We start from the raw sequence: 21,525 nt of genomic DNA on the forward strand, positions 1-21,525 counted from the left end.
AGTTAATTATTATGATGATGAAGAACGCAGCTCTCCGAGGGATATATGAGGATTGGTAAGATAATTGGGCTGTACAGTAAGAGCTTTGATCTAGTGGTGAGACGTTTCATCGTTGCAGTTGTTATCGGTTGTGATTTGCGACCTTATTAGAGGTATTAAAGTTGTAGCCTCCTATTTTTATTGTTTTCATTCGGTTAGTGCCGTTTGATGGTTTTGGTTCTTTGGGGTGCTGACGTTGACACCATATACTTTGTCTTGCCTTCATTAATGTGCACCTCAAAATCTCGCTCCGCTTGCTCGATCTCAGTCAAGGTAGATTACACATTTCAGTTGTTGTTCCTTAAATGCCAAAGGGGTGGACTTAAAACGGATGGTGCCCTTAATATTTACATTATCATCACGGATCACTCTTTTCAGGGACAAATTAAAGAGGATGCATGATAGCCGCCCATTGTTTTACACTATTGTTGATCTCGAGTGACAGTTCTGCTTTCATATCTTATTTTGCATTGGTCCGAGTCAGCCTTGTCAGTCTTATGAATTTGCCTCGTTGACTCGATGTTCCATACCTTAAGGAGTAGTTGATGAACCATATTTAATCAAGTTATTTCATCGACTTAGGTTTTTAAGCCGATGAATTGGACGCACTGTTCCCTTCATGGTAAGTGGCGGCAGCATTTGTCCATATTATTCAGTTGGGGGTGGGGGACCTTGATTTATATATATTATACATATATATATATTCGTTGGCGCAGCAGCAATCCAATTGGATCAGGGCTTTGAAGTGTGTTAGAGTACTTCATTCAAGACCGTACACTACCGAATTACAGTACCCTATAGGAGGTAATGTGGTCAGCATTGCACTCGCCCGAGATTATTACCCTGATTTGACTCAGGTACTCATTAACAGCTGATTTGAGTGGGATCCGACGTCAGATCACGATACAAATCCCACTGCCACCAGTGGGATTAGAACCGCGATCTTCCGTACGATAGCCTTGTGTTCTAACCCCTCAGCTATCCGGCAGGACCTCAAATCCGTCTATATTTTGGTTGTTGAGTAGTTCATCAAGGCACTCAACCTATCGCTCCAATATGCCCTTATGGCAGGAAATCAGGTTTCCCTCTTTGCCTCGGCAGGGTGAGCATCAAGTTGTATAAGGCTCCATCCCGGTGACTTGTTTACAAAACTTCCGCGCTTAGTTCGGTTTCTGCCTGTACTTTTCGAGTTCATATACCAGTTTGTTTTATCAGGCTTCCTTTTTCGCTCTATGCAGTCGCTTCTCCACTGGACGAACTTCCTCATAGGTCTCTGCCCACGTTCTTTGCGAGTACAGCATTGACAGATATGTAGCATTCTTCCGTTCCATTGCTAGCTTACATTCATCGTCAAATCAGGGCCCAAACCCCAAGTATGTTTGTGGCCGTATCACTGATAACGTTTTACAGGCGATTGTGAAGATCAATTGTTGATACTTCATTTCCAGGGCTCCTGTTAGCTGCCGTTATTGTGGTATCCATTTCATATTTACGGATGTTATGCAGGACTTTGTTATGGAAGTTTCCGTTCTCGCTCTGATCTGGTTGTCAGAGGGGATTTGAAGTAGTATTGTTATTCCAGCTCGGAGCACCTTGTTAAGGAGATAGTGATCCAAGTCTATATTGACCCCGTATATGTTCTGACAATCATCAAAGTTGTGAGGTGATGGCATTCGATTGGCATGTCGTCAGTTTGGTTGGAAGTGGTCCCATCAAGCCTATGCTTTCAAAGTTGAAAACAATAGGTTGCATTGCTAGCATGGCCGCAGACAGAACATGGTGTGTAAATTGTGCGGAAACGTGGTTCAAGGTGAAAATTATACATGTTTGGGGTGAAAATTATATGATCCCGCCTATTATTCCCTTTTTTCATTCAAATATCGTTTCCAGTTCCGGATGACTTAAATGTATAGAGCCACCCCCTCTCGTATGGCCTACTTCCCAAGCGTCAAGGGAGTCGTTAACGTTTACCAAAGCAGTCGATGTATATTAAGGATCGCGCAGGTCAATTGCTTTATCAGCAAGGTCAAACTTGTTCCCCCCGCTAAGGATTCAATCCGGGTGAATTGTCGCAGCATTACTATACTACATTTATAATATCATAAATGACACAAAATATGAAGAAAAGAAGGCTTAAATGAATTATTTATAATTCAATGACACTGCTGTATAACAATTTACAGTTTCGATACAATTTTTGCAAGTATATATAAGAGCTGAGTCGAAATAATAGCAAATTGTGCATATATATAAATTATATAAATTTAAAATTTTTATAATCCAATCATATTAGAATTTTAACTGGATACATCTGATAGTAGTTATGAACTTAAATAAACGTACATAAACTTGCATATGGGTACACAATACACCTGCTATTGGACTGAAATAAAATAGCACGAAAATGGTAATTCAGAATATTGCTTGCTTTACCTGCCGCATAGCACCTTGCATTTCACCGGGCACACTCGCTGTGTAAACTAAATGCCGCGCAATTAAAACGTAAAATATTCCAATAATAACCAATGGAATGGCGTAGTAAATGAGAAATCTGGCGAGAATAATTGACTTGGCGTATTCAACACCCCACTCGTCCGGAAACGGGTAGCAAAAACTAAATGATTTGTTGCTGTTGATTTCGATTTCCTGGAATGAAAAAATAAGCAAACTTTAGTCCTCTGGCACAAAGTGAATATAGGGAAGTAATAAAATAATTAATTATCCTAGCTTTTTATGTTTTATCCTCCGTTTTCAATTAATTGGCAGTCAATGTACCTATATTACCCTTTAAAAATTAATTTTTTCCACAGTTTTTTTTAATCTCAACTTTTGCTTTATTAAATATTTCGTGTATATATCGGTAACAAAATGAGTTGAATTTAAATTGCTAAAAGTATGAAAATTCAGCTCTATTATTAATTACTGAAGATTCGGGGAAGAATTTCCAGGTATCGCAGAGTCTTCATTAACGAGAGGAAGTATATGGGGTTATACATATCGATATCTGTTCACGTAAAGCTTCTAATAGTAAATAACTATATTTTTTAAATACGCTCTAAGTTTTGTCAAGAAGAACATTTTATTGAAATCGGTTGACTGTCCGTCTGTCTGCCTCTATCACTCTCATTTCTTAGGAATGGTTGTATCTATTGACCGCTAATTTAGTGAAAATATGGAATGAAAAGTCACTATTTGAAAAGGGGATTATTGGGATTAGAAAGTGGTCGCTTATTTTAAAAGCCAATCAGAAGCCATCCATTCAGCAAATCTGGAAAATCCTGATGATGCATACCACGTCTCGACCAAATGATACTCTCCATCCCGATATTTGTTCAAATAAAATTAATATACTTTTTAGATTCACTGCAAATTCCCCGTAGTTTAGCCAAGAACCATGAAGTAGTAATATAGGTCAACACAGGGGACCGTACTGGGAAGTTTGGTAGAAATCGTATTATTATTAACAAAGTTATAGGAGACCAGAGGTAATTCTTTCTTGTGATATTACTGCACCTTAAGAAATAAAACATCGGAATCCCATTAAAGTGAATAGTTACATACATCCTTAACATACGTACATTTCGAGTGATGTACATATGGAGCTATGGTGTGGTCAAATACATTTTTATAAAACAAAACCACAAAACAGACTCTAAGATTTTCGCAAAGTGTCTGGGCTTGAGTTGACATATAATCGAACGTCCAAATTATTGCAAGATTCTAGGTTTGTTTGGAGATCTCAGGATATGCAAAGGCGATTTAAAATTCTTAAATATATGACAGTCTTCTAAATAGTTTATACAAATTATCCGGGAATGTTGGAAGTAGTGGTTACGAATGTATTCTCCATGAGGCCATCTAATTTCTTTCATCATGGACGGCATCTGATCCCTATTACTTGTTAATTATATATCAATGAATTTTTCCGAAATTATTTCGATTCTTTTACCAACAACAAATTCTACTAGCGCAGGGGACACCCAGTGTACGGTAACCTGGGTCTTATATTATATTTAGGCTTGTCATGCCTTCTAATCACAGTGCTAATTCATCTCAGATACAGATATTCCACACAATTTGTATAAGAGTGATTTCCTAAATTTAACGAAAATTTCTTTTGCAGTACTTGTACGCTAAAATTTTTTTACTCGACTGCTGGCAGTTCTGGGACCACATGACTTGATGACGGACCAGATCACGTGGGAAGCAACTTACTCCCTCTTTTGTAGTCCACGGACTCCTCTTTTTGGGTTGAACATCCATGCGGACTCATGACTCCCAGCATACTCAACAAAAAATTCACTTCGGCTTGATTCAGGTCTGAACTTGCGATTGTATATAAATAGAGCGATTACCACCTGTCGCTACTTTCGACCACGCTGCTCCCAGGGCAGAGGTAAGATATTGTTTGATGAGTTGCCTCTGTCCTGGAGGTAACCGTGAGTCAACCTTTTTTTTTGGAAAAAATTAAAAAAAAAATGAAATAAAATTATGAAATTATAAACTTTATTTGAGGAGATATCAGTAAGATTTTGAGCCTAGATATCGTATATCCACTGCATGATCAACTTCGAGTGATGTTTTGATATGCTAGTCACACTTTGAACTTTACTTTTCGGTAAAGCAAGTTATTCTACCACCAGGTGCTGCCGCAGAGCATATCATATGAGTTCGTGTGACACATAGTAAAACCCCTTCTCTAGATTCAAAAAGCAGTGTAAAGCGGATGATGTTTCTCACGGTGTTTCTCCATGAGCAACCACGCAGCGTGCTTTTCGTCAGTAGTTTGGCAATTTTTGACAAAATGCATTGGATTCATGTTATTTGAATGATATCTAGAATATGGGTTATCAAGAATGCGTTTAAAAGCCTTCATCGTATGAGACAGCAACTGGATCGAACGGCAATATGAAAACTGTGTTATTTTCTATCTAGTCAAACGCTGTTCTACCTTTCTCAATAACTCGCTTTTCTGAGTTAAGATACGAAGTCATCAGGCATGGACTGACAGGTGAAATTGCTCCCAATTTCGGCAGAACTTGTGGAAGTGGAGGATGAACAAATTTTTCCGTTGAAATATGCTCGAAATATTCCCGTTATTTATCCGTCGCTGCTCGTCGCTGTGTGTATTGTTGTCCGCCTTTGTCAAGTTGATACAGATTTCTAACGCCCATTTATACAGTTTATCGATAGATGTTTGTAATGGACCGCTCGGATAGCAGTGATCACCTTTTTTGATTCCGATTGGCATTCCTGTAAATTTGTCAATTGGTAAGCTTTTTATCGTGGAAATACTTATGGTAAAGCCGTTTCACGGACTTTCATTTGGACATCGTCATTCCTAAAAGTGTTTTTGGGTTGATTCGATGAGTGTTTCGCATTCGTGATGGTTGTTAATGGCGAGAAGGAGATCATTGAGATAAAGCGATTGTTTGATGAACCATGTATGGACAAGCACAAGGTAGTCAGCATCCGCCAAATCGACTACACGATCGCCAACCTCATTTTGTTCTCCAAACCCTTTTCTCCCGTGGCATTTGTTGCTGTCTACCTTTTCACCCATATGAACAGATAAGTTTGGAAATATAAAAAGCAGTGGGTACAGTATAGGTCTTTGTATCGAGAAAACGGCAGAAGGCATCTTTGTGGGCATCAAGTCGACCTGTCTATGGTGCGTATACGATAAAAAAGTGAATCATGCAATCAGTTGGTATAACGGTGAATTTCATCAGCTGGTCATCAAATCGCCCGACTCCTTTAATCGCTTGGCATCGCATCATCGAGCTTCTTGTAGAGCGCAAATATCGAGGCGCCTGTTCCGAATTGCTTTTGGAAGTTCCTTCGTCCTTCCAGTGAGGATACCAACATTTAACGTGCGAACACATATTTGTTTCGCTCGGGTTAATTTATATGTGACCTGACGTCGTCCGTACATCAAGAATCCTTTCCCATTTGTCGACAGGATCGAGATCCATTCTGTCGCTTCGACTGAGGTGAACGCGCTAGCATTTCTCCGAGGCTTGGGATATCTCAATATGATCATTTTTGCTTTTAACAACATTTAATACGTTTTCTTTGTGGGCCAGTCGCGAGGCCTGTCACCAAGAAAATTCAGATAGGATTTATCATATTGGAGTAACTTCTACTTTACGGGAAACATTAAAAAGTAAATAAGAAAAATATTAGACACTTTCCAAGTATAGAATTTCGGTACATGTTCTAGATTCATAGGTTTTCATAATTTCCCCATATTAACTGGAGCGTGGTTGAGTTGAATTTAAACTTATTTATAAACTATTTATTTCATTGTTAGGTCTGATACTAAAAATTGGAGTTGGACGTGGATGCTTTTATCCTTTAAGTACTGAGAGAATGATTGATATATGTTTTTCCAAACAGAAGCCAACTCATCTTTGCCTTCAACAAGCTGAAGTTGAGCTACCAGGTTTGACACGGAATTGTTCTTTGCGCCTCCTGTTGGGTCATTTTTCATCAAACGCCTCGACCAGGCTGATAACACCGGCTCGCTCTCTCACCGATTTATTTATCATGGGTTGGATTTAGAAAGGAGGGTAGGAGACCCATATTAAGGCAAATGCCATCAAATCTAAGGTTCTCAATGTGGTAGATTAACGCGCTTCTCCTATTTGCATCAATGTGTAGAACATAGTTCAATTTCAAGCAATAGTAGCCCCGAACCTTAAGTCTTTTGACCGGTTAACAACACTTAGTCGGCTTTCACTGTTTTATCCATAATCTGAAAGTGAAACTATCGCAATACCGACCTTAAGTTGAAGCCGTTCGGTCCCAATAGTCTCTCTGTATTAGTATATGTATGGGGGCTGTAATTGTGAAGTTATCGCCATTGTTATTCGAAAGCAACAATGTTTCACCAAGGCCAAACATTATTATTTTTTGGCTACGGGTATTACATTTTTGCCCAACGTTTTTGGGTGTAACCCTTAATTTATTTTTTCACATGTAAAGGCAATTTTTCTTCAATGTGAAATTTGCTCATGTTAACCAAGTACTCATGAATTCTCACTAATGGCCAATCACGCGTTAATTTCTTCTCCAAATTTGAAACGATAATTATGAGTAAGTGCAGGGGTACATGAATCTTTTTATAAATACAAACAAACCTCCTATCATTGATGCCACTATTTGCAACATTCAATACCAATGGTTGGACTCACCATCAAAGTGATTACATTGTCAGCACTAAAAGCAAATCAATAACATTAACTCTGATAATTACCTTTATATAGCTTCCAATTAGGGCTGGAAGACCACATATTATAGCCAATATCCAAATCAAGACAGCAATTGCTATAGTCATACGCGTGGCACGTCGTCCACCTCCTGTTTCAGCAAAGAAGTGGCAAAACAAATAGTTCGCTCTTTAATAACTTTCAATTATCAGCTTTAGTTACAGATAAAAGTTTAGCAAAGTGGCTTATGTTCACTTACCATGAGCATGGAACTTCCTAAGGGGATCTACAATAGCGAAGTATCTATCACATGAAAGGGCGGTTAGTGTGAAAACCGACACTCCAATCGATACATCCTTGATGAATTCTGATAGTGTACAAAGTATGCTACCCCAGGGCCAAGAGTCAACGGTATATACGGTGGAAGTAAGTGGGACGGTTGTTACAATAACCAGAAGATCCGCAAGTGCCAATGAGAGAATGTATCTGTGAAAAGATAAATATATACAAATGGAAAAAAATCTTGGAATAAATGGTTAATTGTGTACGTGAGATAAGTGAAGAAATTACGATGTTCATTTATATATATATATATATATGAGCATAGAAAGGATCTACTGCGTGCTCTGAACAGATGCTTGAGGATATTCTTATCTTTGACGTTTTCATATGTATACTTATTTCAATAAGATACAATTACTAGTCCCCCCTTATGCCAGAGAGTAGGTGAGTAAATTGATACAAAGTGGCTTGAGCCAGTCTCTATGATACTAACATATAATGGAGTTTTTAATATGCATGGAATTGTTTTTTGTTTTCTTTCATAAAATATTGCATCTAATGTACTTTTCCAATTATTTTAGAGAACTAGCTGGCCCGACAGATGTTCTGTTGCACAGCACAGCCATTTCTTCATTAACTTCTGCTTGCTTTTTTTTTCATTTCGGAACTACCAACGTGCTTTAGACCATCTCAATTGAAAACTGCCGACATATTTCGCACTAGCCAGATGATGATAGAATTTTTTTTGTTTCTCATTGTACTTACCTTGAACGTAAAGATAAAATTATCTCAAATAGGTTCTGTTACGTCATATGACGTCAAGCAATAATTGCATGCCTGGGTGTAAGTCAAAAAATGTATAGAATCTAGGTCATTTCCGGAAACCAATTAATATAGTGAATGCCTTGATATCTAGAAACACAACGTTGAATTAAATGCGACATTTCTACGTAGTTGATTTTCACTTTAGCGATTCCACTCAACTGGTGGCTTCTTGAGTAACCAAAAAATTGAAAATAAAACGTTGGTTCACTTAGTGTTCTCTGTATAACCATATACACTACAAGTTAGGGGGGTCATCCCGTGTAAAGGCCGTTTTTTTTTGGTTTTTTAGAAATTTTTTGTAAAGAACTGGATGAAGATACAAATACGATTTTTTCACCACAGATTTATTAATGTCTTGAGCGTGTATAGATTGAATAGTTCCTTATTGAAATACTCCCTTCCCCTCCTTCTTGTAGTTGAACTAACACTTCTCAAAAATCTCACTCAAACTGAAACTGAATAAACGAATGGAATGGACTATGCACTAACAAATGAATAAACGAATGTTTTGATCGATGGATACCGAACAACGTAGCTGTTAAAAGAATTAAAAATGTTTCTAGCTTTGGTTCGATCGCAGAGCAAAGGCAATCTTATCAGACTTTACTTTGCGCCTTTGCAGAGCAGAGTTTTTTTGCAATGTCCACTTGCCGCCAACTCCAGAATTCTACAAAATTTTTACCGAACCAGACCTCGCCATCCAAAAACCGACCGATGGGTCGCTGGCAAACGATTACAAACTTACCAAAACACATTATTCACACGTTTGAATTTGCCATGACTTGTTGGAACTTGGTAAATACATATGTGGATGCGGCATTAAATTCAAAACTCGAGAAGGTTATGAATTACATTCATCGAAACCCCCAGGTTTGCAGTATTGGCTGGTTTTTGTTTTGAGTAGAGTGGTTTTGACAAAAGTCAATTGCAGTTTCTGCGATTTTCGAATTTCCCGCCCTGTTTTCTTTGCCTAAGAACCTTCTGCAAAGCATAAGGAAACTTTTAGAATGAAATCGCTAGACCCGTTCTCAAGTTTTGGCGTAACCAAGGGAAATAATTTTTAAGGTTTTGTATAAAGCAAAACCTTATTAAAATCGGTTTACTGTCGTCAGTCTGTCTTCTGATTGACAGACAGACCGGCAATACTTATTGACACCAAATTTAGTGGGAAGGTGGGAACTGTGAACGCTCACGTATACAGTGAGTTGTATCGTTCTACGTGGAATTTAAGAGGAGTCCCCATAATTCCAAAAAGGGGGTGTACAATTATTTTTCACCAAATCTAGCCAAGTGCTGTATTAAATGAAAAGTCTCGATCAGCGCTTTTCAAAAGTTTTGACATTTAATTCACAAGGCAGAGGGTAGGAGCTAAAAAGTGATCGTTTCTCTTACGGGCCCGGTTGTCGCTTTAGTGCAAATTCTAAGATTTTGAGTGTCAGTGGGAAATGTTTTTATAAAAGAAATAATATACAAAACCTTTCATACTTGAAGCGTCCAGCTTCTGGTTTCCCGACTTGTGGCTTTCAGTGCGACGTACTTAGATAAATTTTGTAGAACTCCGTGAAAAATGAAACATTCAATTCCAGTACATTACTCACCAAGATTACTTAAATACTTAACTAATGAATATCACCGGTACCCCCAATGTGCCGACTTAAGGAATGTTTTGCATAAATCTAGAATATACTGGGAACTAATTTGTCAAAATTCGAAGTCGTTGGAAAGTTATAGCAGTGGAAAAAATTGAATTTCGTACATTTCCAAGAAAGCCTCGTTCCCAAGATAGCCTATAGATTAAAATGAAACTTGATTTTTTCTCTGAGATATACCAGTTTACCAGAATCCTGGGCCACATATGGCTTGTTCAAATAAAAACAAGTTGGAATATCGGCAGCTCGCCGCTTCCGCAATAAGGATTTTGTGTTCATCTTATGTGAGCAACTTTCTACGCACGTTTTTTCATTCCTCCATAGCTAAGAATCCGAAATATTCAAAATTAAAATATATCCATCCAAATTGATCTAACGCATCTCTCCACGTTTCTACTTTACCGCGTGTTCACAACTATGCAGATATCGCAAGAAGTCCCCCGCGAGGAGGACTCGTGAAAATCGAGCAAAATTGAAAATTTCCACGGCCCCCGGGTCGTAAAAATGGGCAAAAAAGCAAAATTGTCGGATTTCGGTGGGCGATGTCTTGTTCGAATGGGGAAGCGGCTCAGATTCACGAAATCCAAGAATTTTTACACTACGACATCAGGAAAGCGAAATATCCCAGGAAACTCACCGCGAGAAGGACACTTGAAAATCGCGGAAAATTAAAATACACAATTTCGACCTTGAGATCTTGCTTAGTAGTTGGATTTTTTCAAACTTTTCAACTTTGTGTATAATATTATTGTTTATAATGCTACGGAATTTTGTGCTTCTAGGATGAATTGAAGGGAAGTTTTCGTGTAAATTTCTAAAATATGATAATATACTATAATTAACTTTATTTGAGTGGATAACGGAATTATGCTCGATTCTGAATTTTTCCAGATTTTTCATTGGATAGGTCCTGGGTGGATGGTTTTGATAATAATAATCTTTGGCGGGACAATCCAATTGGGTCAGGGCTTTGAAGTGTGTTAGAGCACTTCATTCAAGACCGTAACGGTGCACTACATGATTACAGTACCTCATACCCTCGTTTCGTATGTATGTGGAACCGGTTCTTAAACACAATGCACAATGCAATGGTGCCACTCATTGTATATATGGTAAAAGGATTCAGAGACCAAACATTCTCACCAAATTCCTGACAGCTGGTTCAGCCGTTTTCGAGTAAATCGGATATAACAGACAAACAGACATTGAATTGATTCTAATAAGGGCTGGTCAGCAGCAGATTCTTCATAAATCGTTTTTGTTTTGTTTTACAAAAAATCCCTAAAAATATACTTAAAGTCAAAGACTGTAAGTAATAAGTGACTATGCGTTGAAATGTTCTATGATAAAGTTAACAAAAATGTGATTTGTATTTGAAAAAGTTAGAAAACCGGAAGTTAGACGCTTCAGGTGTGAAAGGTTTTGCTTGTTACTTATGCGTGTATATTTGAGTGCAGAGCTATTCCATTTCTACGTAAATGCGTTTTTCTCGAAACCGCAAACTGAAAATCTGCCTCCACCATAGTTGAAAATCAATCCAACGAAATGGTTTGAAATTTGCACGACTTATTCAGAACATATTTATACGGTCCGCAAACTAGGATAATTCCGATTTATTTAGTAGTTTTTTTTTGTATTCATTAAAAAATCCTGGAAAAAACACCAAAATTCACAAAAAAAAGTTTAACAAGGCACCAAAAATTTAGCTTTTAACATTTTTTAATAATCCTAGTTTGTGGACTGTAGTTAAATCTGCACGTTAAAATGCCATTTACTTACTCGTTAAAGTGATCGCAGCGCCCTCTAGCATGGCAGCAAAAAACACCTTTTTTGGAGATGGGTGTATAAGTTGTTCTGTATTTCAATAACGAACTATGCCATCGGGCTGGACATTAATAAATATATGGGGAAAAAATCGTATTTGTATCTTTATCCAGTTCTTCAATCAAAATTTCTAAAAACAAAGCGAAAAAAAAACGGTCTTCACGCGGGATGACCTCCTTAAGCCATGCAAATGATATGCTGGCGTCATAATTAATAAGAACAATTGTCATTTTTGACATTGGCTGAAACATAGGATAGATAGGGCTCAAACTATGTGCCCCAAAAAGTGAAACATGTTTCGTTCTCTGAACTCATCCAACCGAAAAGTCTGAAAAGAATCACAGTGATACATCTATATGAAATCTGGGCATCAAAATATGTTGCGATATCTGCACCAATCAACTTAATAATTGCATATTACCATATTTTAAAAATTTACCGGAAAGCCCCCTTAAGTTCATTCTAGAAGTACAGTAGACATCAGTATAGCCGGCTATTATGTATTAACAAAGTTATAGAAGGTCAAAGTTTTGCATTTCAGCTAAATTTATTAGAATCTGAGATGATGTATGGTGTCAGTCAAAAAGTGGGGACATTTTAGGTTTCCTTTTTTTGGCTTTTTTAGTTTCTTGTATATCAGTGTCAATTACTCAATTGTATATGTATGCGTTAGGTATATGTATGCGTTAATAAAGCTTGCAAGTAGTATTTTGGAGTTTGACAAAATATTATATGAAAGAATATTTTGTATTCTTATCTATCTACGAATGGAAAATCGTTGATTGAGAGTTGCTCACGTACGATAAACACAAAACACGGTATTCCGCCTTGTTAGAATATGTTATAAAATGAAATCAAAAGGGATGGGCACAATCCATTCATATTGCAAAGAAATTTTTATTTGGGGAGCATAGCTAGAAATAAAACAGTGGAAAGCCTAGGGTAAAGTGCTAAAGCTTTGTTCTCTCTGATACAATTGTGGTGCGGCAGGATTCGCGGCATTCGAAATTTATTTCGAATGTTGCGAATACCAGCGGACAGATGACGTCACCGGCGCTTTCCACTCAGTTTAGACCTCGCTACAGGAGTGAAGAGCAGAGTAGGTGACGAGAAATGTCATATCTTGGAATGAGAAAAAAATGAGAACCGAAAGATAGATAGAAGATGTCAGAAAAATAATAAAAATGGTAAATAAAATGGTGCTAGACCAGTTGTGTTGTTGGAAAAAGTGAAAAGATTCCTATACAAAGTTTCTATGAAATTTATCCTTTGTTGAAGTTGTCAGTGCCACTGTTTTTATGAAATAAAGGAAGTGTTATAACTAATGAACATCGTTGTTCTTAACTTCTAAACAATGAACTCCGCTTGTTCCTAGGCGTGCCCAGAGATCTTGCTTTTAAAAAAGATTGTCAGAGAGTTATAACGGAGTCTCGTCTTCAAGGGTACTTATTTCTGAGAGTTTTGTAGTAGAGAATGATACCGTTGCTAGTATTCCTGATATCTTTCATATAAGTCAGAGCTAGTCTATTTAAGTAAAGGTTTGTTGTCCGAAGGATTTGTTAATAGACGATTCATTGGATTCTCTTAAATGCCGCAACCTTTAGAGAGGAGGTGGTGCACAATTTAACTGTAATAGTTAGAATACCATTTTATGTTCAATGTTCTATTCCTCTGTCATCTACGCCTGTAGAGCATGCAGATAGTCTGTGCTAACAACTATGGCTTTTTTCATTTGGACCCTTCTTGATGTGACTGCGCAGTGGCCGGGGCTACCACAAAGCAATTTATTTCCATTTTATCGGAAATCGACTGCAATTGTATTCTTGGCGTTTTGGCATTTTTAAACAGCCTGAAACCCTGCCAGAGTTTTCTCCTTCACCTTTTTTACTGCTTGCAAACATATGGTACTCTATGATTAGATGTGGATGCACCATCCGAGTTGTGCATTATCTATCGAAGACTGTTTCCTGTTTTTTAACATCGAAGTGGAAGCATTTTCTATAATGATTTTATCATGCTTCGGTAGATGCAAATGGAATGGTTGGCAGGCCCCATCTGCATCTCCGTGAGAAGTTTAAAATTTTCGCCGCTCTTTCGAACGATTATGTCAGTCCGATTCTTGATAGTTAGCAAGGAAGTTATATTTTTACTAAAAATTATGATTTGTTATGACAAGACCGACAGTTAATATGAGATTTCTGTACTCCCACTTGTAGGCTTAAGTTTCTTTTTTCAATCTATCCTCAAATTACCATTAACCGCGTCAGGTTTGTCTATAATTATGGAGTTTCTAAAAGAAAACTTTGAAAAGCATTACTCTTCAACATTGCCTAATTTGATCTGAGATGCCTGCAATGAAACCTATCATAACAAAGCTAATTTCGAGCAACTCGTCCATATGTGGAATGATCATCTCATGCAGCATGGCACATGATCAAATCTTAAGAAAACAAAGTTTTGGATGACCGACCACAATATAACTATGATAAAAAACTGTGTGTTTTGAATACTTCGATGCTCTCAGCCAATGATCAACTATATCATGAAATAATTTTAGGTATCTTCGCAATCTCGATAAAGTTGCACTCGATAACTATGTGACTATCGCATCAAGGAATATTTTAAAATTTACCGGAGCGAGTTTGCCCTATCGTCCACCGCTGTACCGAGTGCTGGCAGGGCATGAAAGAAATGCTGCGTTGTAGTTTGGCAGACAAAAATATGCTAGATCAGTAGTATAAAATGCTATGTTCATATGCGAAATCAGGACATTCACCATTGATATGGCATCGCATCCGTTGCCGAGTAGCTGCAAGAAAAGTATCCTGGATGATAAGAACTAACTAACTAAGGCAAACCTGGATATCCAAATCAATCGGGTATGACCTAGGGTTTTGATTATGAAGACTATCGGCTTCGCCTAAACTTATCAAAAAGAAAGATGATGAACCCCATCTTCACGAGCCCATTCCGCTTCAGCTAAATACTAAAGAAATAGGAGAAGAGGAACAAGACATTTTGTCTGTTTAGTATATTTCAACTTTGCAATCCAAGGATTTGATTTCCTTATAGTGTCAGGTTATTTATTGGAAATTAATCCCGGTTTATCCTGTTTTAGGGCTATCATTGAAGAATCCCTTCAAAAGGTTGTCCTGTTTATGGTTGTAGAAATCTTAATTGTGGATAGCACTACTCCTTTGAGGAAAATTGATCCATGAAATAGGGTTTTTCGCCAACAGTGTTAAAAAGCTAGATGTGTCCAATTAAATCACAATTTCCACTGCCCGAATCAGTTAATCCCAGGTTTGATATCATTTTCAGAAACTACATATTATATAAATGGATACTTTTCCGATTACAAAGGTCATCGTCTTCACTTACTTTAAACTTGCAAGCTTGTAAAGTTTTCGAATGTCATATAAAAATGATGGGTTTAATTATGGGAAATTTACGAATAATACGCATTAAAAGTAAACAGACGTCGTCGCGATCTGAAATTGACTCAGACATGGTGGTTCGAACCATTCTAATGCTAGTTCTAATCAATAAAACAGGGCGGAATGCCGGAATGATAGTACGTATTTGTTTAGAATATAATCAGAATAAGTCTTTTTAAGAAATATAACACATACTTTATCTAGAGTATAATATTAACTCGCAATAATTGCATGCAAGGTATTAGTTTCGATTGTCAACAACGATGGTAAAGAACTCGCGTTAAAAATGTATTGAATAAAATCAGCTAAAAATACATTGCGTGAGAAATTGGTTGACATAGCGTTTTTTTTTGTAATATTCGTACCTACGGTTTTTTAGTCTATTAAGAATTTTACCTGTAAGCAAAAATTGTGTATATAATAAGTGTTCAAATGCAATAAAATTTCAATATGGTTCAAGCACTCAAGCCTTTAATTTGTTTAAAGCTTAGGTGAGACTGCCTAAGCACTTGGCCATATTCAGTTTGATTTTTTTAGAAAAGTCAACATTGTCTGGTCCGTCGAGCCGGACACTGAACGAGTTGGAGAAATTGTTCTCTACCGCAATCTTTGCGCTCAATATTTTCCACCGTGTAAATTGAACAAATCAATTTGGTGCAAAAGAGTGGCAAGACTCCGCTGCTAGAGAGCTTAAAAGTACCCATCCGTCAGTATCCTTGTAGATCCGTGACGTCACAAGATGACCAAGGAGGTGATCTTAGTACAGCGGGATAATTTCGCCAGTCTGAACAGCCTGAGCCGAAATCATTTGAAGGACAGCAAGGAGAAGCATTCCCTCGGCTATTTCAAAGCCAGAACACAACGTCTGGAGGAACTGTGGCAGGCTTGCCAGGAACGACATGGAGCAGTCCTGGATGACCTTTCAGGAGATTCCAGTAAACAGAAGTCCTACTTGGAAGAGTATGAGAGCGCCGAAGAAACGTATTTGGATTTGCTTACTCGTTTCAAGTCGGGCTTGGCGGCATACCAGCCAATCACGCAACATATGAACAGCAGCGGTTCAGGGGCGACGAACCGGGTGCAATTGGAAAGATTGACTATCCCGAAGTTTGATGGGAAATACAGTCAGTGGCGCATGTTCAATTCGTTAATTCACTGCAACGAGACGCTGTCTGCGCTGTTCAAGGTGATGCTGCAAGAGTCATTCAACATCTGGATGTGAACAACGAAAATTACGAGGCAGCAAGGCACATGCTGCGAGAACGGTATGACAACAAGCGAGCCATGGCATGGAATTACTTGCACAAGTTCCACAACTTGCCAATGGCAAAGGAAGATTCTGATTCCTCTATCAAACGAGTAATGGACGCCACCGCAAAGTTCATCGCTAATATGAATAGCATCGGCGTCAACACTGAGCATTGGGACTTATTGGTCATTTTCGAAACAACTCAGAAATTGGACCAACAATCTCGACGATTATGGGAGGCATCACTGGGTGCTAACGCAGAGTTACCCACCTTGAAATCGTTTTTGGAGTTCCTGACGAGTCGGTTCAGGGCACTCGAGGCGTTGAATATTCCTCGGAAAACTTCTAAGGTTGACTCACTGACGACTACAACGACAAAGGCATGCAGCATTTGCACCAAGGACCACTACGTGAATCAGTGCGACAAGTTCAGAGAGATGGACGAGCAACAACGGAAAAATGAAGCAAGAAAACAAAACTTGTGCTTTAACTGCTTGAGGAAGGGACATGGCGTCAACCAATGCCCCTCGAGTGGCAGGTGCCGGACATGTTCGAAGAAGCACCATTCGTTACTACATAACAGTGAAATCACAAGCATTTCAATTGACAGTCGATGCTAAACCGTTCATCCCGACTACCCAAGCGTTGTTGGCTGGGGATGGAACGCTGGATCAAACAGTACTACTCGGAACCGCTCGAGTTGATGTACAGAGTGTTTCGGGTGAATTTGTGACTTTGAGAGCTTTAATAGATTCTGGGTCGCAAAGGAGTTTCATCACGGAATCAGCGGTTCAATTGCTTGGTCTACGAAGGCAATTCTCAAAGATACATATATGCGGAGTCGGAGCAGGTACAAGACTGCAGAGCAGAGGCAGTGTGGAGTTAGTGATTAAGGCAAAGTATGGAGACTTCACAACCAATGTGTCAACTTTAGTACTACCGACCATAACGAACTTGCATTCGTCAACCGAAACCCCAGTCAAGCTACCAGCGGGACTATCAGTCAAAAAATTAGCTGATTCCCAATACGGAACTCCAGGGCGAATCGACATTCTGCTTGGAGCAGACATCTACAACGAGATCGTGTTAGCAGGGTTCAAAAGGGGATCTCCTTGTGTAGTGAATACCAGATTTGGCTGGATTTTTCTCGGTCTGACTTCTGCTCGAAACAATCAAGAGGGAATATTGACATTTATCGCTACTGAAGACAGCACGGATAGGCTGGTCAAGAGGTTTTGGGAAATCAACGAGATACCGAGCGAACAGCCGGTAACAAGGGACGAGCAGGCAGCTATGGAATGGTATCAGCAGACCACCAGGAGGGACGAGTCTGGCAGATACATTGTTCGGCTCCCGTTTAAGCAAAATGCGGATCCCGGAAAAACCGTGTGCAACTCGCAGCAAAAGGCGTATATTCGTTTCTCGCAATTGGAAAAACGATTGAACAACGACGATGACTTAAGGAATCAATATGTAGCATTCATGGAGGAATACCTTGAGCTAGGCCACATGGTGGAAGTGCCAGTCGCAGATAAGTTTACAAAACAGACATATTACTTGCCTCACCATGCCGTACGCAAGGATGACAGTACCACCACAAAGCTTCGAGTCGTTTTCAATGCCTCTCAAGCAACACCAACAGGCAAGTCACTCAACGATATCTTGCTCGTCGGTCCCAACATTCAGAATAGCATCACTCATGTATTGATGAGATGGAGAACGCATCGATACGTGATAGCAGCTGACATAGAAAAGATGTACCGACAGATAAGTATACATCCTCAGGATCAGGACTATCAACGAATCCTGTGGCGAAGTCATCCATCCGAACCGATTAAACATTTTAAGTTAACAACAGTTACATATGGCACGGCCAGCGTCCCGTACTTGGCGATGCGCACTTTGCATCAGCTATCGGATGACGAAAGGATGCACTATCCAAAAGCGTGTCGAGCCATTAAAGAAGACTTTTATGTGGATGATGTCCTAACAGGCGGAGATACAATCAAGGAAGCGCAAACCTTACAGCAAGACCTTATCAAAGTGCTACAAAAGGGAGGGTTTAAATTAAGGAAATGGGCAGCAAATCACGATAGTCTGTTGGAGTCAATTCCTGTTTCCGATAGAGAAGCGAACCCACCGTTAAGCATCGACAAGGAAGATCACATCAAGACTCTAGGACTACGATGGCATCCAGCAAGGGATTGCTTCTTCTTCAAGGTTACCTTAGAGGAGATCACAGGTACTGTGCTCACGAAACGACAATTGCTTTCTGAGGTAGCCAAATTATTCGATCCAATGGGATGGTTGCAGCCGTGTATTGTCGTAGGGAAAATAATGATGCAGCAGTTGTGGTTACAACACAGAACCTGGGATGAACCAATCACAGAAGAACTTGATGCGAAATGGCGGTTTACAATTGCCGGTTCTCCAGGAAATTACTATTCCAAGGTGGCTACACTGTAGTGATACTGTAACTATTCAAGTCCATGGATTTTGTGGCGCCTCAGAAGCAGCATATGCGGCAGTCATCTATGTACGCATTGAGGAACGTGACGGTTCCACAACTGTTCAACTCATAACGTCGAAGTCCAAAGTCGCACCGTTAAAGGTCCAATCGATTCCACGGTTGGAGCTGTGCAGCGCTGCGCTCTTGTGCGACCTGATGTCAACTACGTTAGAAGCCCATGATTGGGAGCATGTCATTCCCTATTATTGGACAGATTCGATGATCGTACTACAATGGCTCCAAAGTCCAGCAGCTAAATGGAAAGTGTTTATCGCCAATAGAGTCAGCCACATTCATTCCTCCTCCGATTCCAAACAATGGCGACATATAAATAGCAAAGCAAACGCGGCAGATCTCGCATCCCCTGGAATTTTCCCTAACTTTTTAAAAAATCATGTACAGTGGTGGAACGGCCCAGACTGGTTAAAGGAACATCAAGACAAATGGCCGAAATCCAGATTCATATGCAACAAAGCAGTCACCAATTTAGAAGTACGACAAAAGGCAGCATGCTTCACAACTATTAAGGCAGAAGGAAAGGAGAATTTAACGCAACGATTCTCATCATTCACGAAACTCGTAATAGTCATCGCTTACTGCAGAAGATGGAGGTCTAACTCTCACAACCCATTTTTAAAGTCAGATGAGCTCCGACAAGCGGAAACCGCTCTCATTAGGATGATTCGCATTTGCAGACGATATCAGTCTACTCAACACCAACAAACCCTTGGCCAAGACTAGTTCGCTGATTAGGTTAACACCGTTCCTCGATTCAGACCAGATATTGCGGGTTGGTGGAAGGATACAGCAGAGTGCTGCAAATTTCGATACAAAACACCCTATACTACTACCCCGAGGACATATGGCTAATCTGGTCATAAAACATTACCATCATCTAATGCTGCATGGTCCCGCTCAGCTAGTACACTCGACGATTCGTACGAAGTACTGGATCATTGACGGGCTTACGGCCGTGAAACAATTCGCAAGGAAATGTACCCATTGTTTCAGAATGAACGCCAAACCGAGTCAACAACTGATGGGAATACTGCCTCAGGAACGAGTACGGCCAGGAAAACCTTTTGCTCGGACAGGAATTGATTACGCTGGGCCAATCACAATTAAATGGAGTAACGGTAGAGGGACCAAGACCACCAAAGCATACATAGTTGTGTTCGTATGTCTATCTACAAAGGCTGTACATCTTGAGCTCGCTAGCGATCTAACAGCGAAAACATGCATTGCAGCAATCAGACGGTTCATTGCAAGGAGAGGTATGTGTCACACCTTGATAAGCGACAACGGCACCAATTTTGTAGGGGCTGACAAACTGTTGCGTGAGACGGCACGAAAGATGATTGAGGAAGCACAAGGAAAATTAGCTGTAAACAACATCAACTGGAAGTTTATTCCACCGGGAAGTCCTCACTTTGGAGGGATCTGGGAGGCAGCAGTCAAAAGTATGAAGCGCCATTTGATCAAAACCATCGGTGCGCACTTGTTAAACGTGGAAGAAATGTTCACGCTGCTAGCACAGATCGAAGCATGTATGAACTCGAGGCCCTTGACACCATTGAGCACTGATCCACATGACCTTACCGCTTTGACTCCTGGACACTTCTTGACGGGGGAACATCTGTTTGAACTGCCGGATGGAAATACAGAAGACAATGTTACAAAAAAGTGGCAACTAGTACAAAGGCTCAAACAACAGTTCTGGCATCGATGGAGTTTGGAGTATTTGACACAGTTGCAGCAACGAGCAAAGTGGTTTAGTGAGAATCGAAAAATAAACGTGGATGATCTAGTCCTCATTAAATGCGAAAATCAACCGTCTGGCCGATGGCCTCTAGGAAGAATTGTGGCAGTTCATCCTGGAAATGATGGACTAACTAGAGTAGTCACGCTGAAGACCGAAAATAACATAATCAAACGACCTATTTCGAAGATTTGTCCTTTGCCAAACAATGAATGTACAGTAGAGCCAACGATAGCTGACATTGGTATCCACCCAAATCGGCAGAAAAGGAAACAAGAATCCCGGTCTGGGGGAAAGACATCAAAAATGTCCAAACTGATGATAAATTTAATCGCTTTATTAGTTTGTGTCACAGGGGCAAAAAGCAACCATACCATCAAGCACTCTGCACCAGGGATATATGTCGATCATTTGGGTCAGGTCCGACTAATAAAGGGACAATTCCGGTTAGACGTCAATATCTCTAGTGAAGAGATCATGTCTGACCTAGAGCAAACTCGACAGATATGTCAGAATATGTCCAATATCTGTAAAGAATTCCTACGATTACACCCAGATATACGGTGTGCGGAGCTTGTGACTCAACTTGAACATGAAGTCAACATAACAATAGACGCTATCAGTCCATGGGTTACAGTGAGGAGTCAACGCGGTCTCCTAGGAAATCTACTGCAAGGAATCTTCGGAGTGAACGACGAAGTCTACGCAGACATCGACAAACTGGATGAAAATCAAAGGCAG

The 21,525-nt window shown here is 39.6% G+C and overlaps 1 protein-coding gene across 1 annotated transcript in view; it reads right to left on the reverse strand.

Annotated features, from left to right (window-relative positions):
- LOC119655796 (neuropeptide CCHamide-1 receptor-like) overlaps positions 1-21,525 on the reverse strand; it is a 725,610-nt gene that overhangs the window by 20,626 nt on the left and 683,459 nt on the right. The window contains exons 6-8 of the mRNA XM_038061891.1: positions 7,510-7,736; positions 7,298-7,401; positions 2,473-2,685 (exon numbers count right to left, since the gene is read on the reverse strand). Coding sequence (XP_037917819.1) covers positions 2,473-2,685; positions 7,298-7,401; positions 7,510-7,736 — 544 coding nt within the window. The remainder of the gene's footprint in view (positions 1-2,472; positions 2,686-7,297; positions 7,402-7,509; positions 7,737-21,525) is intronic.

The sequence above is a fragment of the Hermetia illucens genome, chromosome 4, assembly GCF_905115235.1.
Source record: "Hermetia illucens chromosome 4, iHerIll2.2.curated.20191125, whole genome shotgun sequence".
NCBI classification, from domain to species: Eukaryota; Metazoa; Arthropoda; class Insecta; order Diptera; family Stratiomyidae; genus Hermetia; species Hermetia illucens.